This window comes from Telmatherina bonti, assembly GCF_933228915.1.
Source record: "Telmatherina bonti genome assembly, chromosome: 14".
Taxonomy (NCBI): domain Eukaryota; kingdom Metazoa; phylum Chordata; class Actinopteri; order Atheriniformes; family Telmatherinidae; genus Telmatherina; species Telmatherina bonti.
In genome coordinates this window covers 21,494,320-21,520,286 of record NC_136612.1, presented here as the reverse complement: position 1 = coordinate 21,520,286, position 25,967 = coordinate 21,494,320, and the positions used below count along the sequence as shown (strand labels likewise).

The following is a 25,967-nucleotide window of genomic DNA, read 5'->3' as shown; positions in this document are numbered from 1 at the left end:
TTTTCATCTCATTCTATTTTCTTTCCAACTTCTTAAAGCCAAATGAAAAATCTACCTAAAAAAAAAAAACTTTTGTTTTTTTTCACTCTCGATATTTAGAGGATGGGCTCAGTGTCCCGGCGCCTGAGGAGATGTCTCTGGGTCGGCTCCTACGGCGTGCTTCCTCCAAGGCCTCCGACCTCCTGACCTTTAACCCTGGGGCAGGGGGGTCATCTTTACGCTCAGGCCTGGATGGCGAGATCATCTTCTCCAAAAATAATGTTTGTGTCCACCCTGCAGAGCCCCTGCCTGGCCTGGCCGAGCACCACCCAGGTTTGGCTGCACTGACACAGTGTCAAATTAGATTGTTCAGGCCAGCAGGAACAAGTCTTACCTTTCGTCTTAGTCTTTACTGAGACTAATACAGATGTAGGAAATGATTTGCATATATTTACACAAGTTGCTACCACGTTGACAGTAGCAGTAGACCCTGTCTGTGAACATGTTTATAATGTGAATTTTGTGGTTACCAAGTACGTTTATAATATCAGGCTGTTGTAAATATATCAGAAAGACATTTGTGCTATTCTGTGTACACCTCAAATTTCTGATTTTTATGACATTTTCTAATGTAAAAAAGTACATTTTACTGCCAATAGAGATGTGCCTTTTGGTGCAAAACAACTGAATTTATTTTGTTAATCTTTTTTTTTTTTTTTTTTCCTGACATGTCACACAACCAAGTTTTATGTTAAACTGAGCACATACCTTCAAAATATTCTTATAAAGTGAAAAAGCTAATTTTAGCTGTGTATATTCAATCTATATTTAACAGTAGATTTAAAAAAAAATTGCCACTTCGTGGACGCATTACGTAACTTTCTGACCTTAAAACTCTGCATCCCTGACTTGTTTAATGACACAGTGACATCCATTGTGTGCATTTCCAGAGCCGCTGCTACCCAGCAGTGTCCCGAGGCTGACAAACGACACCATACAATTTTTACATCTGGGACGTGACGGGACGTTGCAGCAAAGTTTCGCTCCACGATAAAATACAGAACTGGCTCTGTAACACTCAACCAGAAACTATTTTTTCACCTAGTTTGGAACTGTGAACAGTTCAGATCTCTGTGGCAAGGCATTTGCCGCGGACAATATAAATAACTTTCAACTGTATTTTAAAGATGTGTTATTTGGACACACTGTATAAGAAGGAACTAGCTGACCAACTCTTTTTGTGCAATCTTATCCTGCTATGAGCCAAATTTTACATCCATAAATGTAAAATTACTAGAACTATACCCTCATACATCAGCTTCATCAAAGAAGTAAAACTGTATATTTGCACTGTATCTTCTCCTCCTAAAGCCCTCAGAACCATTTCACTCTGCTATATATGCCTCCAAATATTTGTAATTTTCCTGTTGCATATATCACCCCTGGCCTCAGTTAATTGTTCCCATTATGTTTTACTAGTTCTGTTTGTCATTTGTTATACCACTGTATTGACAAAAATAAGGAATTATATTTAAAATAAAATAAAATAAAAAAAACAGAACTGGCTATTTTGAGCATGCAAAATTAAAAGGAAGAAAGGGACAAAACAAGAGTAATTGTAAGATAATCTTTTGATAGCTGGAGAACAGGTCAGTTAAGATGCAAGATGGATGCCAAATTAGCCGTCGATAGGGGGGCATGTGACAGGAAAAATGGTAAAAGTTCTGTAGTGTGTCTTTAAGGTTTAAAGATCCTGACCATTTCCACACTACACAGGGGTTCGTTCACCAGCTGTAGTTTGACCACTTGCAGCAAAATGTTAAATATTCAACTTTTCAATGCAATGATTAACCTGACTGACCTCTCAGCCCAGTATCAAACAGGCCTGTGCCGGTAACTAATTTTACCATGCGATTAATTGTCTCCGAAATTACTGCGGTAGAGGATAATATTGTCCTAAGCGATTTATTGTTGTCAATTTGAGACCATTTCCAACTAAAATAACAATAATGCCATAATGATGCAAGTACACCAATTCAAAGATCAACATACTTTAATTTCTAAAGAACATTTAACTCAATGTGCAGACAAGTTTATGCTCATCCAGTCCCCAGTCTGCTAAAACAGATCAGGATTTCTCCTGGGGTTTTGGCAATGTGGTTATCTGGAACATGTAGTCTCTAAACACTATGTAACAAAGTTACATAGTCTATGGTCAAGCTCATATAAGGGGACATGTTTGGACTTGACCAGAGGTGGGATGGTAAAATATCATTTTTCATGTCATTGTAAAGTTGTGGAAACGCCGTTTGTACATGTATGTTCATCCAGGCGATTCATACTGACTGTGAAATGTTTGCAACGTTTTTCAAAATTTCGCCTTTTTAACAGTATTAAAGGACAGCATCGCTTTACCAACCACACTGTCTGAGTGCACACCATGTTGCACTGTCCTGTTTGTGTTTAATATGTAGGTAAACACCCCAGTGATCATACTGTTGGGAAGATGGAGCTAGCCTGTTTTATTAAGATATTTTTCCCCAAGTGCAGATGGAAGCTTGTTGTGTGTTAAGTTAATATTGTCTTACAGCAAATGCCATCTCTCACTTTGGATGAGAGAGTGGGTGAGAGAGTAAAGAGACAAATGAAAATTGTTGCACCTGGCAAACTTATTGTGAGCATTTTTCCTTATCGTGCGATTAATTGAAATCAGAGTCCCAAGCAAGGTCATTAAATCTTTCGGACCAGAGCCAATCCTTGGCTCCTGAGCTTCTGCTGCTTCCACCATTCTGCTAAAATGCAAGTTTAACAGATAGGAAGTACTCTTCTGTCCCTGCTGCCATTGTTCTTCTGAGCAAACTGCTGAATTTTTCTGTATTTATTTATCATCCTTTTGCCATTTATTGTTGTTTCTGTGTGACTTTTGGACCAATTGATTGCTTTACTGCTTACTGCACAACAAATAACCTCACATGGATAACAGACATCTTTAACCTTCCATAGCTGCACTTTGAACCCCAAATTTGCTCAAAGCAGTAAATCATTGCTATCTCCAAAAGTGATCAAACGATGCCCTCATGACTCTGTTAAAATATTATTTTCTTTTTAGTGAACTTAAAAAACATTTAGTTGAATCTCCATTGGAATAAACCATTTAGAAACATAACAGCAAAATTCAGAAAAGTATATATATGTTAAAAATGAACAGATTTATGATAAGGAAGAAAAGTTTTTTTTTTTTTTTTTTTATAATATAGATCAAGAAAAATGATGATGAAACATTCATAAACTTGACTGATGAAAAGCACTTGATTCAGTTTAAAACCATTTCCTGCAAATATACTCGAGAACAAATTCATTAAGAATGGAAAAACTGCTGAGCTTGAAATTATTTTACCTTTCTATGTTTGCTATATTATTTTAATTATTTTAATTATTCTAATTACCAATGATAAAGGCAAGGCTTTGTTGCCCTCTGCAGGTTACCTGTGTGTGCATGTGGAGAAGGATGAGAGCCTGGGTACTACTTTGATTTTAACCTGGGTCCCTAATTCGCGCATCCAGAGGCACGATGAGGAGGCATTGCGATACATCACTCCAGAAAGCTCCCCTGTACGCAGGAATGCCCGTCGCCGAGGCCGACGGTATGAAGTGTGATGTTTTAAAATATGTCTGAGTCTGAATGTGATGAAGTTTTGAACTTCATTCCTTTAGTTAAGATTGTTTGAAAGTGCTGACATGTTCATAATATTTACAGAAACTGAATTAGCAACTTGGAGAAATGTAATTATTGAAATAATCTCAAAGTTATGAAAAAAACTGGACCTGGGGTCCACAAAGAGCAAAGGTTTCAGTAAGACTGACCGTACAGAGCCTGTGTGATTGTTTAAATTAAGGTCATGTCCACACAGACGACCTGAAGTGTATCCGCTGAAGTGGTTTTTACATTTGGAGGTTTAATCAATATGAAACCAGCGTTTTGGGAGACCGAAAACATGAACCAGTCCCCAAAGTGTCATCAAAATCTGAACAATTAAATGTATATCCTGTAAATAGGAAAAATTATAAAGAAAACTCCCTAGTTGGCCATTTTAATGAAAATTAGAAAAGGGCTCATTCAGATTGCTTCATTTGGGGCTAGAAGCTAGCAAAAGCTAATGAAAGCATGAAGCCAAGTGTAATGTTTATGGGGTAGTGGTAGTTGCATAATAGGGGGAGTCAAGGAAAACAGATGAGAACCACTGGTTTAAAGAACACTATTGAGAAAACACACACTAATAGGATGAAACTCTTAGTGACACAGACAAAATATTTTCAGCTTTTAACATTTTAACCAATCGTCCTCTCCAGACCACACTCCCGTCCCACAGCAGCTCAAGAGGAAGATGAAGATGAGGAAACAAACATTACTACCAGCACCTCTGCAGAGAGCCACAGCTTGGTGGTAGAGACCTCAGCGGACCCCTCCCCGCATCAGCATCAGCTGCCCTCGGCTGGGGAGGAGGGTGACGAGGGTTCCTGCGAGCTGTCAGATGAAGTGAGCCGGGACAGCACCATGGGCTCAGACTCGGACACCTTCTCCTCCCCCTTCTGCTTGTCCCCCGTTAGCGAGGCGCTGTGTGAGAGCAGTGGCTCTGTCTTCCTGGACAGTGAAAGCAGGTAAGTGAGAGGGTTGGCATGAGTCTTTATTTATTACCTGGACTGGTTTTTGTGTTTGTTTTTGTAAACTCTATCGATAGCATTATGTTTATCTTTGTAGCCTCCCTGATATTTAGCTCATCCTCACCAGGAAATGTGGCTCTGTTAGACTTTGTTGGCAGATTGATTGCTAATAGGCTCCCTCCAGTACAGCATGATATGTGATGTTTTAAAGTTGATTACTTTATTTGTTACACATTCTTTTCTCTTTTTGCCTCATGGCATGTCTGCTTCTTCACACTCAGCTTTAAATGGAAAAATGTTAACGCAGCAAAATATAGTTGATATAGAATGATGCTTTTTTTTCCAACCAAAACGATTATTTCAAATATTTAGGAGTTTAATTGTACTAGCTACTGATTATTCTGCTTGGACACTGATTTAGGAACATCTTCAGGAGAAAATCTTGAACTATTGGATATAAAAGCAATGACGGATCTCATGGTTTTTTTTGTTTTGTTTCTTAATTTAGTCATTCATTTGTTTTCATAATCAGTCACCTTTATACCTTTTGTTAAAACTCTTACATGCAATATATTGTGGTTATTGCATTCTTTTGAGGATAATTGATGAAAATAATAACTAGTTATGTGTATTGATACACAAATGCTTTTGTTGCTCCACAAGATTTTACAAGAGGATGAAGTGTGATGTGAATATTGCTCCACAACAAACTATGTAGTTATTGCTGTTGTTATTTATGTTTTAATGTAAGAGGGGCAAAAAAAAAACCTTTTTCAGTGAATGAAATGCCATTAAGAAAAATAGTAATGTGAATAATGTATTTAATTTTTGATAATCAAAATATGCTGGTGTGTATGTTTGTTAAATATTTGGACTTAGTTGTAGACCATTTATACATTTTGAAATTGTCAGCATTTAGTCATCATTTGTGCGCCAACATTTTGCTGGACTTTTCGAAAACATTTACTTTGATAATGTTAACAATATTTTTTAGTGCCTTTTCAAAGCACACAAAGAAGCTGTACAAGTCTCAGCTGTTCAATACAAAATTTTATTAAAACAGGCATAAAATTCAGGGTCAAAAGCATAAATAAAAGAAAATAAATAAATATAGCAGAATGTAGGAATTTATTTGGATTAGGCAGTTTTGAACAAGTAAGTTTGAGTCTGGATGTGAAAAAAGAGAGAGAGGTTTGTGATATCTGCTGGCAGAAATCCTGAGTTGCGGAGCAGAGCTGGTTGTAATGCGATCAGCATGAGTTCTGGATAAGCTGAAGCTTACGAAGGGATTTCAGAGTAAAACCAAACTGATTTAATGTAAAGCATCCTTTTTTGTGATTCACTGATTCACACAACCTGTACATCTTTATCTTTATCTTTATTACAGATCCCCATTAGTCATTGCCACAGCAACAACTAGTTGTCCTGGGGTCCACACACAAGTAACAAACATACATAAAATATAACATTATAATACTAAAACATTACATTTTAATATACCAATATACAAACCTTTTAACACTTCACAATAAAAGTTATTAACTTTATAATTAGTCAGTCTCTACAGTTCTCAGCTTCTGGTTTTTTAATCCAAAGTTATTTCTCTTTGTCTTTTTGCATTTTTCAGTTTCTTTTTAAACCATATCTTACTGGTAATCTGTGTTAGCTGTACTATTCATTTGTTCCAATATGACATGGCAGTTTTCTTTTCTGCATTGGTTTTAGGTATCGGCAGTCAGAAGCGTCCCCTATAAGCATGTCTAGTATTTATTTAATTATATTCGTCAATTGTACATATTAGTTGTAAGTATAAACCTGTGCGTTCTCTCAATGTGTAAATATTCCCAGCAAACATTTTCAGACTACAATCCAGTCGGTTTTTACCAACATGTGGCAACGTACAGAGTGGGATAATCAATTTTTCATTTTAAAATTTTGGTATTTTTCACAGAAAGTCATGTCAATAAGTAATATCTGACCAACTTTTATATGATTAGCTGTGAAATGAACTCTAACCCAGATAGATGCCTATTTATTGTTGAATTTTGCACATTCCTTCTCAGCTACCAGAAGGTGGCGCCAGAAAGAAAAGAATCGATTGCATGTGGGCCGGTTTACTGTTTGTAGCCACATGGTGGCTCACTGCTCTACAACTAAGGGTCCCCAGGGAGTGAAAGCAGGTAGATGACTTCAGCAGGAGGCATGAAAAATGTGTTCACTCATTTGAAGCAGCTTTCGGTCTGAAACACCTCAGATTTCCTAAAATGAGTCACCAAATACTGCAAATGTGAAAACCACTTTAGCTGTTTGCTGATCAAAAGAGTAATCTGGACAGTGATTGTGCTGTTGGTGGGACCTCAGAGCCATTTAATTTTGTGTTTTCCTTCGTGGTTGTTTCCTTATGCAGCTATTTGGCCTGAATTGTTGCCCAGAACTTGAGAGGCTATGTCAGTGAGTTTGTGTGGGTTTTTAAGCCTTTTTAACCACTTCTCAGACTTCAGCTCACTGTAAGCGCAGCCAGTGTGTGGCTTGGCAGCACTCTCTGCTTCACAGCATCTAACCTTTACTCCGTCCCTCTCTTCTTTGCTCTTAGTGTCTCTTTTCAGCTCTCTGGCACTCAAATCGATCGTTTCCTTTTGCCTGGTTTTCCTTTTCCTCTTGTAAACTTTCTTCAATCCCATATTTGTCAGTTCCTTCCACTCATTTTCCATTTCTCCCTCTTGTTCATTTTCACTGTTTTTTTTTCTATATTGTGCCTTTCAGTAATGCCCACCTCTCAGATATCTTGCCTCCCCCTCTTTCCCCTTCTCTTCCTAAAGTCTGTGTGAAGCCCTTTGATTCCCAGTGCTCCCAGGGTTGTTGTGCTGGGCTGAATGTCAGCTCTCCGGATTAGAGGACTGAAGAGAGCAGAGCAGCAGCCAAAACCCTGGAACCCACTCAATCTCTCTTTCTCTCTCACTTGCTTTAATTGACACTGTTAAGGGGCCAGGAACTGGAAACATGTCACTTGGAATCATTCAAAGAGAGAGAACCGCGTATGGGAGAGTGAGAGCGGATGAAAAGGGGGCAGAAAGAGGAGAGTGGTGGGAGAGAGCAGAAAGAGAAATCCACAGCAATGTCTGTCAGGCTTCTTAACAAGTTTCTTTAAAGTTTAATTGTAGTTTACGGAAGTGCCAATGTGTACTACCTTCCTGAGGCTTTATTTGTAGAACTCTAACATGTGATTATAGCTTAGAACAGCGGTGTCCAACAGTTTTGACTTTTTATGCCTGAAAAGACAACAAGCTGTGCTTGCAGCCATTTATTATATATTCAGACTTAAAGAGATATGTATAAAAAACAAGCTAATCAGCAATAACTTTTCATCATTTCAGTTTGAGTTTTGATAAACTGTCCACATGCTGGACATTTTCTTGCTTTATTCTTCTACAAAATTAAAATGAAATTGGGTTAATATACAGTGATATGACACAAATCAAAGTTTTTCAGAAGTCTTAAAAAGTCTGACTTTAGTCTGTGCTGTTTTGGGATGATTGGAATATCCAATTAACTATAAATAATACATTTAGAAAGTCTAGTGTTTTTTGTTTTTTTTTTCCCCTCCTTTTTCGTAAATTGCAAAGTGTACCAACCATCTTCCAGCATGTGCTTGCAGTGCCAACACTGCCCTCTCATTCTGATCACTCTCCGTTCCCTTTAGGGATTAGCTGAAGGAACTTAAGTCCCAGGAGGTCTGTAGTACTCGGTCCTGGTTCTCAGTGTGACCTGGCAGCACGTTCCTCTGGAGTAAAGCCTCATGAATGTGGAGAGAAGTGTTATGAAGGGCCTCAGGGCAGTTTAATCTCACCCTGGTCTGGTGGGACATGCCAGTAACAGCAGCCTAACTCCATCAAAACACCTTGTTTACAGATATACACCTTATGTGTTTCTGGCTTATAAATAAATAGAATCAGACTATTGATGTTAAAAGATACTGATCCGCTTTCAAGCGTTTTCCCACTCTGTACTTTGCTTCTGTACTATTAACGTACTTCAAGAATGTAGGAAAGAATGAGGTAAATGGGCTTGTAGGCCTTGTAAACATTCCCCACTTGACAGTCGCTGGAGTTATGAAAAGGAAGAGTTTCACCATATTTCATATAGTTTAACTTCCTTAGCAGATCCCGCTGTGTCTCTCTCCCATTTCCCAACTGGTTCCTCACAGTCTGGTTTGTGGAGTGATACATGAGACCAAGAGCAGTAAATCACCAGATAGCATAAGGAAGCCACACAGCCTGGATTGATCAAGCCTTGTTATTTTCCCATTTGCCAACATGGAAGCCATCATCTGAACATGACGGATTCAGGTTGAAAAATAACCAGTATGGCCCACCCAACACATGGATGTACCAGCATGCAGCTTCTGTTTGCCTTGTTGTAAATGGAAAACAGTGAAAACAGCTAATTATTTTTTAAAACTGATTCATATTACTTCTTTACAATCAAAGGGTAAATCAGTCTTGCATAAATCCTAAATGACTTATAGATCATAAGTGTGTTTTACAGTAAGTAATGAGCAAAACACTTCATTTAGATGTCTACTACTCAGATGTCAGAGGGTTTAACACATTCCTGTTTCTTAGCCTTGGCATGTCTAGAGACGTGTTTGAGAGTGCATTATGGTCATTAGTTATGGTCCATTCACTTGTGTGTGTGTGTGTGTGTCTTTGTGTGTTTGGTATGTGTGAGAAACTTTGAGCAAATCAGCAAGTGAGAATTCCTTGAAACTGACAAGCTGGCGTCTATTTATTTTACTTCACATTGCATGTTTGTGTAAGCATAAGTCTGTTTCCGTGGTGTGACAGTTGTGCATCTGTGTACGTAGATGTTCTAGTGAATATGTGTGTTTGTGTGTCTCGTCCTGCAGCAGAGAAACCCTCAGCTCAGGTTTCAGTGCCGGGAACAATATGCTTGCCATAGGGGAATGACAGGGGAAATTGGACAGCAGACAGTGTGATTTCTGTGTGTACAGATTTCCTTGTGTATGTACGTGTCTGTGTGTCTTCAGTCTCCATGCTTTTCCAATTTTCAGCTTCTTGGCAGAACCGTACTGAGACAAAACATCGTTGCAGATCTGAGCTAGACAGTTGTCACTGAACCGCGCATCACCAGCCTCTGTCTTTATGATATTGAGTATTAATATTCCATATTGAGGAATAACTCCATCTGGATCTGAATTATGAAAATATGAACTCTAGCACAGTGGGGACAAGAAACCTCTGAAGCCTCCCTGCTTTCATGTTATGGTAATCATTATGTGGATAAAAAAAAAACATTTCTGTGTTTTTGATAGAGAGCTGTGCGATGAGTCCATGAACCATTCAGTCAGCTCGGCCTCAAGTCTGGACAGCCACGCCCCCTCTGACAGCAGTGTCCACTCACAGGGCATGCGATGGGAGGAGCAGCAAAAGTTGTTGGTTTTGGAGCAGCTATGTGGAGTTTTCAGGGTGGACCTGGGTCACATGAGGTCCCTGAGACTGTTCTTCAGGTCAGTAGAGAGTTGACATGATCACAGTGGGATCATCCTTGCAGGGTGATTTTGCCCTGCCACTCAGTTTGCTAATTTGAGTTCTTTTCTTGTTTTTGTAATTGTTTGTAGCGATGAAGCATGCACTAGTGGCCAGCTTGTAATAGCTAGCAGAGAAAGCCAGTATAAGATCCTCCACTTCCATCATGCTGGATTGGATAAGCTAGCAGAGGTCTTCCAGCAGTGGAAATGCTGCAGAGAAACCCAGCTTAAAGACCAGGTCAGCTTTTAACATTATTTGTCATTTGTTTTCTTTTTCTGTTTTTTTTTTTTAATCCCAGTTTTTATTTAAATGCGAGCTCCCATCTTTTCCCCCCTCACTTTCTTTTATTCTCCTTTGCCTTCAGGTTTCTGATGAAAAGTCATGCATGCAGTTCTCCATCCAAAGGCCCACTCTACCATCAGCCGAGACCCACCCAGAGGAAAGGCTTTATCGACGATTGGACGTCGCCACCTGGCTACGTCACCTAAACCACAATGGACAGGTGGAGGAGGAATACAAGCTGCGCAAGGTATGTGCAAGGGTGTATTTCTATGTTCATGTAATTAAAGACTACAGGGATAGGTTAGAAAATAAGTCAGATCACACCTCTGGCTAACGTGCTATTGTCCATAAATTCAAGTCACATTTCCACACTTCACACACAATGAAAGTCGGCTCCACTGTGTTAAACTTTTAGTTTAAATCAGCATGCCTGTCTGTAAATAATGAGGTTTAATCTTGGCCAATGTATGCTGTGAGTCACTTTAGTTTTCCGGTATTGACTCAATTCAGTGCTTACCATTATACAGAAATGACAGTTAGACCATGACCAAGATGTTTCCTCTGCAAGTGCACCATTGCAAAAACAGAGAACACTTGTTCTTACTGGATGTGCAGATTTATACAGGTTTTTTTTTGTTTGTTTCTTTGTTGCAGCATTTAGCAGAAGTCTGAACTGAATGCATCCAATGTATTTTAGTGACAGGAGAGTCAAGTGCAGGTTGTCTACTTGTTTGCATACAACTCTGATCTCACAGTTAGCACTTGTGACCTTTGTTTGCCCTCCGAACATCCGAGAAAGAATCCTTTGTGCTTATCGTATCTGTTTCCCTCCTATTCTCCGCTAGGCCATCTTTTTTGGTGGCATCGACCCATCCATCCGTGGTGAGGTGTGGCCCTTCCTGTTGCACTACTACAGCTACGACTCCACCTCTCAGGAGAGGGAGGCCTGGCGGCTGCAGAAGCGTACACACTATCATGATATCCAGCAGAGGAGGTGGGCTATGGAAAGATCTGGGTTTCAATGCAAGTTAAGTCGGTGCAGTGGAAATTGTTTTGCTTACATAGTCTGAAGACACAGACTTTGTCAAACAGCAGAGTATCTGTAACGTGGCTGCAGCAATGGCTGCCAAATGCTCAGTCAGTCAAACAATAAACCATATGTGAGTCTGTCGGGGCTTCTCATTGCAAGCGCTGAGCAATCAATAGACACAATCAGGCAAGTGTTATGGGGAGGTGCTGGGTGTGATATAAAAGGTCTCTGGAGAGAAAACATGTCAACGCTTATCAGATCATACTTTCTTGTCAGAGGGGAAAAAACTTACAGCTTTGGTATGCACGGACAAGCATATGCACACTGAATCTGCATACAGTAGAGTAAAACATTAGACTACCTTTTTTTTTTTTTTTTTTTTAAATCAGAATTTCATGTTAATTTATGCTGCCTGTAAAACTAAAGGTACATTTGTTTGGAAAACAAAGGCGGGCTAATATTTTTTTCAAGACTGTATACATTGAATCCTCAAGTCTTTATTGTAGGAGCCGTGTTGTGGGACATGAGTGTCTGCGAGTGTGCTGGTGTGTGCGGGCTTGATTGGCACTTGGGTGGAGGGTGTGTCACTTTGGGTGTGAACGCACACATTACAAATAGTTGCACTGACCTGAGCGCATCGTTTTGGCTGTAAGGATGCAGAAGTGGGGTGAGCTCGGGAGTAAACTTTTTGTTGACCACAGTTAGATGTTTTTGCTCTGCGTATTGTTTGTTCTTTGTAATTTATTTAAAGTAACTATAAAAATAAACAAACGCAATAAGGAGAACATACATCTTGGTGCGCGTCATCAATATCTCCCGTAATTAGCCTGCAGCGGCTAAGTAGATAATGGTGTTGGACAGTTAGCCGCAATATTTATTTATCTCCACCCTCCCGTCAAAATATTAAGTGGCCATATTTTCACATATTCTGTTGCTCTTTCTGTAAGGATTATAATAATCGGACAGGTTTCCTTTGACTGGCCTCTTAATGTTTTGAGTACTCCAGAAAGTGTTATCGAAGTTGCTTAATTAGAGTCCTTGTTCTGACTTCGATGTGAATCCTTTAAAGAGCCTTTGACTAAAGCAGCCTCCAGGGCCACAAGTTGATCATTAGGAGCAAGGATACATGCCTGTGGATTTTTGTTCCCTATCTCCTAACAGCCTAAGCAGTTGCAGCTGGAGGGGGTGCAACATTACTGAGTATAATGGTTTTGGTCAGCCAAACTGGATATCTGCTGAAATATCCACAGAGAAACTGACCTTAATGATTTAAGTAGTACACATGTCACAGAAAAATAAGAGCAAAGCAAACCGTCAATTCAGATAAATATAAATAATAGATTAGTTATTTAGAAAATAAAGAATCTGTTTCCAGATTATGCATGAATCTATCTTATTTCTTTTATTATTTTGTTCAGTCCACAGACGGGAATGTAAAGTTCATTTGTAAAGACAGACTGAAATTCAGAATTCAGTTTGGATGACATTTGAAGAGGAAGGTAATCTCTGTCAGTCAGTAATGTTTTCTTTGTTCAAACATATTTTCTGATGTATGATCTGATTGTACAGGGCTGCAATCCCCCAGAGTTCAACGTGCTTGTTAAGATATCTCATACAAACCAAATTCCAAAGCCCAGAGAATACACAACCAGAAGATGTCTTAAGTTTTGTTTTCATCTAATGATAATAGTAATAATGATGATGATGATGTTTATAACGTTATTATTGTAAATATTATTGATAGTAGTGGTAATAATTAACTAAAACTATAACTAATGGTGGCCAGTAAGTTGCTGAACCCGTATTACTTGTTGACTATTATATTCTTGTCTAAGTTGAAGTAATTAAAAAAAGTCATTTCTGAAGTGAAATGAAGACATTGTTATCAGACTTTAGAAGAAACATTTGATCCTCTGATTTGGATATAGATACTAAAACCTGCTTAGTTAATGGTTTGTTTACAGAAATATAAGTTGATGGAATGCTTTTCTGTGGATAATATTACTTAACCAATGGGTCTAATAAATATTGTTTTGGATTTTTTTTGCCAATATTAGAATCTTGGACAGTTGTCCATAAGTCTTCTTCAGGTGTTTTGAGGTTTTCTTACATGTATATGTTTTTGGGTTTTTTTGGTTTTTTTTTTTTTTTTACATTCCTGAACTATTTCACTGAAGTTTATTTCTGGACATTGGCTTGACCTTCTACTTTCTTTCCTTCCTTATTTGTTTGTGTTTGTTCATGCTTTCTAATCTTAACTGTTGTTAAACCATAAAACTGACTGAAATATAAGGTGACTAAAACCTCTCAGCAGCACCCTCTATAGAAGAACTATAAAAAGGTGACATAGGAGGGTCCAGCAAGATAAACACACGGCACCAAAACTAAACAGTTGCGTGGCATTGCATCAGGTGTGCATGCATAATTCCTGGTGGGGCCACATGGAAAACAAACAGTGTTAATTAAATCCCCTCTGCTTGTTAGGACTTGACTATGTTAGTGCTACATACAGAGTACGTTCTTCATGTAGTCCCTAACATTTAAGTGATGGAAGAGGCTTTATGGTTGTGGTATTACTCTCAGTGGAGCTCTTAGGTGCACTGCCTGTCCACTCCCACATATTCATGCATTTGTAACTAGAGATATACACCAGAGCAACATTTTTAGCACTTACACATGTTTATAACAATAACTGTTGAGGAAAAACTGAAACTCACTAGTTATTGTCCTCTTATTAGTTCAAATGTTTAGTTAATCAACATTAGCAGCAAGAAAGTAGCTGCAGGGTTCAGCTGCTTCTTTTTAAAAACTTTTCCTCCACCAGTTTCTAATTAGTATATGTTTGTGATTCCCCCAGATTGTCCATGAGCCCAGAGGAGCACAGTGAGTTCTGGAGGAAGGTCCAGTTCACAGTGGATAAAGACGTGGTCAGAACAGATCGTAGCAACCAATTCTTCAGAGGAGAGAATAATCCCAATGTAGAGATCATGAGGTCAGACCATGTTCCTTTTCTTCTCCCCACTTTTTCAGTCAGTCTGTCTCTTATGTTCATGCTCTGTTTCTGTCATCTCCTCTTTGGCCATTCTTATCATCTCCGCTTCCTCAGCTCAACGCACAGCCGTACCTGCAGTATTTATATCATATTCTGAACCCTGGGGGAGCTGCAAATGAGTTTCATGCTTTATTGACTCTGACTAAGCCGTCTGAGCACTTTTGATGCATACTCACAGCTAATGGCGTTCTAAACGAGAAGCAAGAGGATTTAAATAACATATTAGTTTAGCAACTCTCATCGAGGCTCTTTGTATTTGTCATGGAATTATGTTTCATCTTGAGTCTGAGGCGGGGGATACCCGAATAACCCGTGTCCACATACAATGCCGTTTATCTCATGCTTCCCAGTTATCTCACATCTATTACTGATATGTCACATATATGTGTGCCTGGTTCAATCAGTTCATGTGGTTTGAACAGACATTCTCATACTGAAGTCTCTAAAACCCATCAAACTTATACTTTGTTTTTGTTGCACCAAAACAATGTGTCCCCCAAAGGTTTTCCCTTTGTTTGTGTGTGTGTGTATGTGTATATATGTATATATATGTATATGTGTATATATGTATATATATGTATATGTGTATATATATATATATATATATATATATATATGTATGTATATGTGTATATATATATATATATATATATATATATATATATATATATATATATATATATATATATATATATATATATATATATATAATTTTAATTAGTTCCCTGGTTACCAGAGTAGTTGGCATAGCAACCATTAAAGCAGAGATTGTCCTATTTTTCTGGGCATTAGCAGCACTGCTGAAACACATGTTGGCTCATTCAGTGTTTGGGTGGGACTGTGCTTTTCAGAGGTTTTGGCTGACATCTGTAGAGACTTTATTAAAGACTGTTAGAAGAATTGAAATGTTTACAATTCTGTATCTCGCCCTGTTACATCACAAGTTCTGCTGAGGTTTGGGCTTCCTCCCTCCTCCCCCCTTCCCTGCCAAAAGTTTAAGCAGCGCTGAGATGTCCATGGTTTTTCTTGCTCCAGGCGAATTCTGCTCAACTATGCAGTCTTTAATCCTGACATGGGTTACTGCCAGGGCATGTCCGACCTGGTGGCTCCTCTGCTCACCGAGATCCAAGATGAAAGTGACACCTTCTGGTGTTTTGTTGGCCTCATGGAGAACACCATCTTCATCAGCTCCCCGCGGGATGAAGACATGGAGAGGCAGCTGGTAGGACATTTTACTGTGCATTTAGGAGTAACCAGATAACACATCGCCACATCTTGTGCTGACTACTACTCTTGGGGATATATACAGCAGTTTCTGTACATTACATTGTGCCACCTTATATTGCACGGCAGGTTTTTCATTTAGCCTTTAGGTGTGGAGCTCATGTTCACTCATGTTTTTATTTGATGGGTTTATTAGGAAACGTTGACATGCAAATTGAGTTTATACAGCCCCTTTCCCATCTTATTCTGTAATTTGCTCTGGTAGTTTTTCTATTTTCTTTTCTTTATTTTTAACTCCTCTCAAAAGAGGAGGTCTTTAAAAATGTCTGTTTTAACTAAAGATTGACAAAAAAAGGTCTTAAATATCACAATAATATTGCTTTAAAATGGTTTTCAAGCCTTTCGTTCTTCACGTTGTCAGACAATATGTTTTATAAGCTGTTATCTATCAAGCATGAACTGATCACAACAGCTTTCGTGAACCTGCAGATGTTAGAGGTAACAGGGGCCTATAGAGGATCCAGTAAACAATTTCAAGAGCACATGCACAGATCTGACCACCGAGCCAAGCTCATTTCGTTAGACTAAAATTGCAACAGGTGGCCTCCAGCAGAGCACAGTACAACTAATCTTTACCCCACAGATGTACCTGCGGGAGCTTCTGCGTCTCATGCTCCCACGCTTCCACCACCACCTGACCAGACTCGGAGAGGATGGCCTCCAGCTGCTCTTCTGCCACCGCTGGATCCTGCTCTGCTTTAAAAGAGAGTTCCCTGACACAGAGGCCCTGCGCATGTGGGAGGCCTGCTGGGCACACTACCAGGTCAGGGCAAAGTCCAAACTGCTTCTTTGCATACACAAGCGAGAAAGAAGAGCTTTCCAAACACTGTTTCTGTGCACAAAAACATTTTCCTCCTTTTTAAAAACAAAAAAACATTATTCTTGTTTTGGAATGCAGCGGTAAGTTTGTATTACAGGAGGCATGCCACCAGGGGTTGTTAACATCGTCTGTAACAAGAAAATTTTCTGTTATTCCTTTAGATCTGTCACTGCAGACTACTGTAATCCCACTAAATGACTATAAAGCGTGCTCTTAGTCTTAAAGGGATTAAATCACTGAACTAAGTCCCAATTATGTTTTTTAATATAAATAAAGAATGTAGAAAGCTCCATATACTATTGTGATTAAACCAGGGTGTGTAACGCAGGTCATTTTGACTTGAAGCTTTAAATCAATGACCCCAGTGCATGTTTCATTCTCCTTTTATGCCTCTGTCAGGATCCAGTCAACTTGTAACTCTATCATGTTCTAGGCTGAGCTTAACACCTCCTCTGGCTGAGGCTGAGTCAGATGTCTCTGTCTTTGCTTCGTGCCATCTGTTCAGACTCTGCTAGATGTTCAGATCTTCAGCTACAGGTGGTGATCGAGGAGATGTGTGAAACCTTGGTTAAGACAGTTGAAATTCATTTACCAGATGGGCTTTGAGCAAGAATTTCTGATTGATATCAGATTTTTCTGTGAAGAGGATGTTATCTTGCAGTACTGGGGAGCAACAGATTATTTTCCGTTCTTGCCATCTGAAACGTTGAGTTTATTACTGACAGTCTGTTATGCTTTATATTAACCAGCAGAATGAAATATCTTTTGACATTAAACTACGTCACTAATGTATTAACAGTATTCAGATCTTATGCTTAAAATGCAGTCTTACACTAAATCTACCTGTTTTTCTGTGACTTGTATTTTTAGATAAACTCCATTTAACACCGAATCTTGACATTTAACAAGCTTAACAGTTTCATTCTGATGTGCTTGTCTTTTGTTCTGTAACTTCCATATTCACACCACTCAGGATCTGAAATGAGAATTGAGATCATGTATTTTCTGAAATTTGCACACCTTCATGCATTCGTCCTCTCCCTTTTACCATTCTCTCCCTCTCTCCTTTTTTTTTCTTCCCATTTTCAGACGGATTACTTCCACCTGTTCCTGTGTGTAGCCATCATTGTTCTCTACGGAGAGGACGTTTCAGAGCAGCAGCTCGCTACTGACCAAATGTTGCTCCACTTCAGCAACCTTTCCATGCACATGAATGGAGAACTGGTGCTACGCAAGGTATCATCAAGGAGCTTTTGTGCCTTTTATGCATTCTTAATGTTTCCATTGTCTCGTTTTATTGCCATGTACCTGTGCAAAGCAAATCAATTAGATACTCTTCAAATTCCTCTTTGCACTGCTGTTTTAGTGCTTGTTTAATCCAAACCCAGTGTTCTTTGCATCATTGGGCCAACCCAGTGTTACGGCACAGCAACTGCTAAACAGTAAACTGCCGACAGAGGCCTTGAGGTAAATGGGACGCTGCTGCATCATGCAGAGGATTTATGATCTGCGTCTCTGCTACTTCGCTTATGCTTGCCTCCTCATGTTTATGGATGCTGTGTTTGTGTTGCAGTTATTTTTTTCTTTGCATGCAGCTGGTGTAGTTTCTTTTGTTGTTTCCTGATATTTTGCATTCGGTTTTAAGAGCAGACACACCAGCCTGTGAGCTGTAGGTAACAGTGTGCAGTGCTGACCTTGACAGTCTTTTGTTATCTTTTAGCCACGAGAAAAAGATATTGATTTTATTTAAATGTTTCAGTGTACTGTGTTTGCCCTGCTCTTTCAGGCCCGCAGCCTTCTCTACCAGTTCCGCCTTCTTCCCAGGATCCCATGCAGCCTCCAGGACCTTTGTAAATTGTGCGGCCCAGGCATGTGGGACAGTCGATACATCCCCACTGTTGAGTGTTCAGGTGAACACCCAGAGTCCCAGAGCTGCCCCTATGGAGGCACATCGACCTCACAGCCCTCTTCTCCCTCCCCATCATCCTCACCAAACCCTACCCCAACGCCTCCACTTGAAAGCAAGAGGGGCTCCAAAAAGCGGGACATTTTTACCTTCAGGAAGCAGTCCTGAGTTGGATGTCATGGGAGGGCTTGTGCTTCTTTTGGTTCACGCTAGAGCTGCCAAATGTTTGGATCTCCAAACTGTTTTTTTTTTTTTCTGCCCCTGGACCTCCCTCTCCTCTTTCCCAAGTTATCTTTTTTCTTTCTTTTAATGAGAATTTTTGTCACTTGATCTTTTCATGTGATGCAATGTTAAACACTGCCTTACAAGAATGTTGTTTTGATGTTCAGTATCACGTAAATCTGCGATGAGAACGGTTTGCTGTCAAACAGATCAGAGGTCAAGAAGCTGCTTTCCTCTGTGAGCAGAATGGACAATCACCAGCCGCTGTGTTGGTCTTGAACTAGTTCAGGTTCTGCTGCTGGTTTGGCATTCTTCCATGGGCTTTGTAGGCAGGGGAGGTCACATTAGGGTCTCAGGCAGCTGAATTCTTGCAGACTCTAAAGCAGGGGCAAAAGGAGCTGGAGAGTCATTCACAGAACTTTTCAAACTGTTCCTGTCTTTCCACAAAGAAGTATTTGTGTGATTTTTCAAGTAATATGTGTGTGTATCTCAAGCCTGAGCGGGACAAGAAATGCAAACCTTTGTTGTTAACAAAACCAAACTGGATTGAATTAGTTTTTCACTTTTTTCATCAATGTTTGTGTTTATAGGAGTCGTTACAAATATTTAGCAATATTCTATCCTTGCATGAGAAATTCTTTATATATAAAGGGCACAACACATTTGTTGTCGGAAAAATAATTAAGCCCAAAACAGAGGTAAGAGTGTGTTTATGGTGCAAACACGCCATTGGTATGGCTGCTCATATTTCCTCATAGGGTGACAGTATGGAGCAGGTTCTTAAATTCTCAGTTCTGTTTTTTAGCTGATGAGAAGGAGGAAGTCCAAGTCCGATACACAGGATTATGTTAAACTGCTGGGGCACAGATGTTACCTTTTGCACATTAGCATTGTAAAATATCAAATGTCTGCGGCATCATATAGTTGTGCCATCAGTGTTGCCAAATACAACAAAAGACTGTGGTTTCATCAATGCAGAGTAATGAATGGCTCTCTTTTGTAACTTAAATTCTGTCCTATGTTGAATCAGGATTGTGAGCTTTTGTTATCACAGTTGTGTTATTCTTGACACTTTCTCTTTAAATGAATGAGAACTCACTCAAAACTAAGGAATCAGTCCACATGAATGTATCTGTTTTTTGCCTCTTCTCACTCGACATCAAAACTATGAAAACTTGGATGTGTGTATGTTTAAACTGGAGATGTTGCAAAACATCTGGTGAGCTTTTGGAGGCCACATGCAGACATCTTAAGAAGAATCTGGAAGGGCAAGTAGAGAAACAAGCCTGTTGTTTATGTATTTAGGCTTCACACAAGGGTATACTGTAAAGTGATGTTGCCTTAGGTGTTAAGATGGTCTCCACTCAAGCCCTCCCGCCACCCCCGAGAGCTTTTGAATGATGCCCTCAGGACTGTAACATCTGCAAAAATGCTGCTAAAATGTAACGTTGATTTTTCTGGTTAGCTTTCCAGCAGTTTCTGCAAAAGGCATCCAGGTAACTAATCAAGAGGTGCATCTGCAGTGAAATGAGCTAAGTTAGAAACACATGATGGTTAATTATTCTATGTATAATTTAGAATGTGCAAGAATAAATGTCCAAAAGTCTTTTAAATGGTGACATTTTTAGAAATAAAGGTTATTTTTACTTTCCACATTTTAAAACTGTTTCTTCTGGCAAAATGATGAAGCAAAAGGAATCGCTCTGTTTAATATTAGTGACCTGAACTTATAAATAAATTGTTTTTGCAACAACAAACAAACAAAAAAGAAAACAAAGATATGGGGGGGGGGGGGGGGGGTTCTGAGTTTTTTGTCCACAAAGTTGACACATGTTTGGTGAAAGGGCAATTAATGCCAGAAAATGAGAGCAAGCGACATTCTGTTGTTTACATTAGGATGTTGGAGTGTGTGCACTTGTGTTTCTTTGACTCCCTGTGAATGTGGGTCTGTCACTGAAAATAAGCAAAGTTTCAGGTAGGAAAATGTGTACTTCTCCCCTTTTTTTTTTTTTAGCTGTAAAGGTCTGAAACAGGTCAGTTTGACTAGAATGCCAAATAAGGCAAGAAAATGAAGCCAAAAAGAAGATGACAAGTTTAACTAAAGTAACAAATGGTGGAGATATGGCCGTACAGTCCACTTTTGGTGTCTCTTAATTGAATATGAATATGCATTTTAAAGTTAAATGTGACAAGTATGTGTAGTCAACAAACCAGACACACATATCTAACACAAGAACGGTTAAAAAGTAAAAAGGTCCTGACCTAATTCTCACCTATACTGACCTAAATGCCAAATGAAAAGGTAGAGCAGCACCTAAATAGGAGGAGCTTCTGTCATACCAACAGTAGGACTGCAGCAACAAAACGTCAGCAAATGTTCAGGATATTTATGATGTAAAAAGGGGGAAAAAAAACCTATTAGTTCCTCTTCCATCACATTTCCTTGTTTCCTATGAACCAGTTTTAACAGTCACTCACCTGCGTCCTCAAAATAGTTGTTTTCCAGCAGCTTTAATGTTTATCCCAATGCATGATGATGTGAAAATGTTGAGCAGTGTCCCACATCTTACAATACTTATATTTGCATTAGCTGAGAAAATAACGAGCTGCAATAATATTTCTACAACACCAAACCAGTTCCAGCACTTAGGAGACAAGGCTTTGGAACATATCGGTTTAACTACCCGCGTAGATAAAAGTGTTGTTTTCTGAAGTTTATTTAATTCATTCATTCTTGCCTAAGAGGAAGGTTGCATTCCAGTTTTCTGACAAACAATATCCAGTGTCCCATGAGGAAATCAGCAGAGCCAGACGAGTTGAGTTGAGTTCAACCTGCAACGATACAAGCCTTATCAGCCTGTGCTGTTTATTGTGGCTATGTGACAGTGTGTGTCATGGCTCGGGCACATCAGTGATTAACTGCTTGTCATGGGCAGCTGTGGAGATGGTATCAGTCCTCACAGTCAGGTGGCTGGTTTCTGAAAAATGACAAGGAAGTTGTTGGGCTGAAAGAGGCGTCTCTAACAGGAATATGAACCTGTTAGTGCAGGTTTTCTGCTTTTGTCACTTTGTGTTCTCAGGAAAACAATCAAATATTATTTTTCTTTGGAAAAGTTACACATACACGTGTCACAGCACCTAGTCATTCTTCAATCAGCGTTTTCATCCCACCTTACTATTTTTCTTTGCCCTTCTTGAATACCCATCTTGATGAACTCAAAACATAAATGAGATGGGTTTCAACATGAAAATGAATCAGAAATTTCCTTAAGTCACACCCAGGGATCCCCAAGGGACCTAATTCATTGTAGGCAAATCTGTAGTGTAGGTGTAATTATTCTGCTATTGAGAGACCTGCTGGTATTGGGGTCTTCCTCCCTGCAATTACAACCCATTAGTCCCTGATTGGTAGCTTCTCTCAAGGCTAAGGCACTTCTATGACATAAAATAAGATCAAGTAAAAATGACAATAAATACATAAATGAATAAAATGCCATTTCTTATTAACCAAGTCATTTGTCTATTTGTGTCATTTTATATTATTAATCAATGGTAAAAATACAAGGACTGCATACTGTATGTGGATAATGAGGAAAAAACTGAACATCCCAAACTGAAAAAGTCCAACAGTATTTTTGCTTATGTGTTAGATTAGAGAGTTTTCCTTGTGGGCTATTGCTTAAATGATAATATATGTGGTTTAACGACATAATGTGTGTGTGTGTGTGTGTGTGTGTGTGTGTGTGTGTGTGTGTGTGTGTGTGTGTGTGTGTGTGTGTGTGTGTGTGTGTTGTATGGAATGCCCAACCTGTTGTCTCTGCACTGTGTTACAACCTCTCATTGTTAGCTTCAGTATCACAAGCAACACACACGCACTTATCAGGGACTTACGCAAAGCACATGAGTTTTTCTGTGAGGGTTCTTTGTGTTGGAGTAGTACTCACATATTCTGTCTCTGCTCTATCACTCTTTGCATACATATCACACTAAAAACTGCCTGTGTTTTCATGTGCTATTGCCTCAGTCACCTCTATCTTTCTTTCACTCTCTTTTCCACTCATCCACTGTCCCTTTTGTTGATTTACAGCCTTTTCCTCCCCTCCTCCTCAATTCTCCACTTTCCAGTGTCTCTGGCTGAGTGACAGTGTGGGGCCTGTCACAAGGCCGGCATTGAACACTGGGTTATTACCCCCTAATTATCAATTACAGGACTCGGCTTCCACACCTGGAGCAGGCCAAGCTGGGAATGAGTTTAGCCCATTAGGATGGACCTCCGGCTGGGCTGTTTATAGAGGGGGGCTGGGCTTTACCCTCTGGAGGTGTTAATGGGCCTTTCAGAGGTACAGCCAGATCCATCTCGGTGTCTGATATCAGACACCCTGATATTGGTGTCACTACAAGGATTGACTGGCTTCATGAGCTGTTGCTATGCAGTTTTCCACATATGCAAGTTGTGGCAAAATATTTTTGTGAGAATACACATATGTTTTATTAGTTTAAAAATTTACAAGATCAAACAGGATGCACACGTTGCATATTAACCCTGTGAAGCCAAATGGATCATATTTGATACAAAATTTTGAGACTTGCATTATTTCATGGTAGAAACTGTGTACACAATCTGATACTTGTACCCTGCCTATTTATTGATAGCATGAAGCACAAGACTACACTACAACAATTTTGACCTATCACACAATAATAAATGGTTTTTAAAAAAAAGAGAAAATAATTTTTTTTCTTTAACTTTGGTTAAACAGACAAATTAATACTTAAGATTAAAGAAATATTTCTATTCCCAGTTTTTCTTAGGTTGGGCTTTGAAGGCTTAAAGCCAAACTTTCCAAGTGGTATTGTGATGATTATCATGATCAAATATTAGTAGCTGATGGTAAAAAATACATTTAACTTTAACTGAAAATTATATTCTAGTGTTTGCTCTTTTGTTTTGGTTTTCCTTTTATAGTTATTTAGGTGCATCACTGACTTTCAGCAGTTATGGGAAATGATTTCCCAGCTGAACCTGTTTTAACATGCTGAAGTTAGGCAGAGCATAATAACAAACACTTAAATTTCTTAAATCATTTGTGAAAATAAATTAGCCTCAGCCTAGTTTACATAAATAATGTTAAAATTTAGTTTATGTAGCACCATTAGTTTAACATATTTTGAAACCTTACCATGAAGCATCACTGCAGGTTTTTTTCTATTAACAAGGTTTAGATGAACTAAAATTAAACTGAAATGTCTTTCTGTCTGAATAAAAGCTGAAGATTTGTTTTACTCAAAATGAAAATACCTGTTTAGCTTCTTATCTACACAGTTCATGAGCACCAGATAGCATTGTAAGAAACACTTGAGCAATTGCACATACACACACCCTAAAAACACACACAAGAAGATAAAAAAAAAATTATTAATAAAAAAAAAAATAGAACTTCAGAGCTGACATGCATCCAAAATAATAAATAAGAATAATAAACAAGAACATTAGATTTACGGGAAAACAGTTTAGAAATAGTTTTATCAAAGCTAGTCTCAGAATCTATCTAAGATTTTATTTCTATAAATGTCTTTATAAAACAAGTCACGTTTATTCTTTCACACACATTTACACAGTTATTTTGATTGATCAGATCCCACTGAGCAAAAACATTTTTAATTGGTTTGAAAATCATCACATGATCTGTATATATTCAATTCTAGAGGGTAATGTAGTCAAACCCAACTCATTCTTTCCTTTAGTGTCAGCTATTCTTTTCATTATGTCCTCCAAAAATCCAGTGCTTCCGTAGCTGTTCAGCTTATCCCTTCTAAAATACAACCTTTATGCAATGGGTTGTTCAATTCAAAACAATAGGTCCTTCATTTTTTCATGGTGCAACTCAAAATGCATGCATACAGTTTATAAAGTCATGTATTAGAAATTTGTCATTTTAAATAATCTACGAGTCAATGTGTTTTTTGTGTGTGTGCAGTTTACACCTTTGCAAGTCAAACAACCTTTTGGAAATATAATTTAATTGCTTGACAACTCAGTGAAGAGATTAATATTGAGTTCTTGTGACGGGCAGAGCAGATAATGTTCACATAAAGTGTGGAGGCTTATGAATTTTCTCAACAAGAACCTTGGATAGTCAAGGCCAAAATTTAGCAACAGTTTTAAAAAAAAAAAAAAATCATCTGCTTCTGCTTTCCAAATGATAGCGCTTTGCTCTATGAAAGAGCCCATTCTGCTCAGCTTAAATTCAGACTTTAATTCACTTTAACTGTTCAGGAATGATGCTTGTTTTAATTTCTCTATGTACAAATTCTACCCTTCATGTAGTGTTTACAAGCAAACAATCGTTTTCTTGTAGCTACTGGTATTTTTCTATTTATCAAGCATGAAAGAGGACATGCATTGATCCAAGTCATGTGCATCCTACATTTTTTTTCTGTCTGTAGTCACGCAGGATGATGCACGAAAATAGATTCATTTTATCCCTAGAATGAAAATAAATTGACTTAGCTTCTTATCATCACAATAGACACCTTTCTAGCCTGTCTTGTCTGCACTCCATTCAACTGTTACTGTCGTTTAGGTGAAGGAGTCAGCTTATGGCAGCTGTGCACTATATCATACAACAGATTGAAATGAAAATGAGGCATGTCTCAAAATAGCTGCTGGGGAAGCCAGTTGTCAGAGGATTGAGGGTGACAGGGGTGAAGATACATTATGTGACTTACAGTGTATTGCAGAGCTTGCTGCTTGTTGGGAGTCATGCTGCACGCCACTTAAATGTGTCACAGGTTTTATGATGGATTGTAGAGTGTTATGTGTGAAGCATTAACTTTTGTGACCGGCTTACACTTTGACTAGAAAATGCAGGAAATGCAGAGAGTGTGCTTGTGAAAACAGGTGTTTACATGTTTTGGATCATTCTTCCTGATGGGTTACATTTTGCATATTTTAGTTGGAGCAGAAGAAAGAAAGAAATAAACAAATCAGACACAGCTCTGCAGTTATCCTCTTATAGAAAAAGACTGATTTCTTTTTTCTTTTTTATTTTAAGCTCAGCCCAAAAAAAAAAACCAACAAAAAAAAATCAGTACTGTCCAAAGCAGCTACAACACCAATATGTCAGACTGTTGGAGTATGTGACATGCTCCTTCATCGTGATGAATGCACACATTGTGCA

General features: G+C 38.7%; 1 protein-coding gene across 1 annotated transcript; it reads left to right on the top strand.

Annotated features, from left to right (window-relative positions):
• Nucleotides 1–131: 131 nt before the first annotated feature.
• On the top strand, nucleotides 132–18,732 carry tbc1d16 (TBC1 domain family, member 16; the record flags this gene model as incomplete). Its single annotated transcript, XM_079253365.1, has 12 exons — nucleotides 132–312; nucleotides 3,461–3,623; nucleotides 4,330–4,638; nucleotides 9,974–10,168; nucleotides 10,280–10,427; nucleotides 10,555–10,719; nucleotides 11,318–11,466; nucleotides 14,360–14,494; nucleotides 15,590–15,776; nucleotides 16,422–16,601; nucleotides 17,748–17,894; nucleotides 18,445–18,732. The coding sequence occupies 12 exons, from the start codon at nucleotides 132–134 to the stop codon at nucleotides 18,730–18,732; spliced, it is 2,247 nt and encodes a 748-aa protein (XP_079109491.1).
• Nucleotides 18,733–25,967: the final 7,235 nt, after the last annotated feature.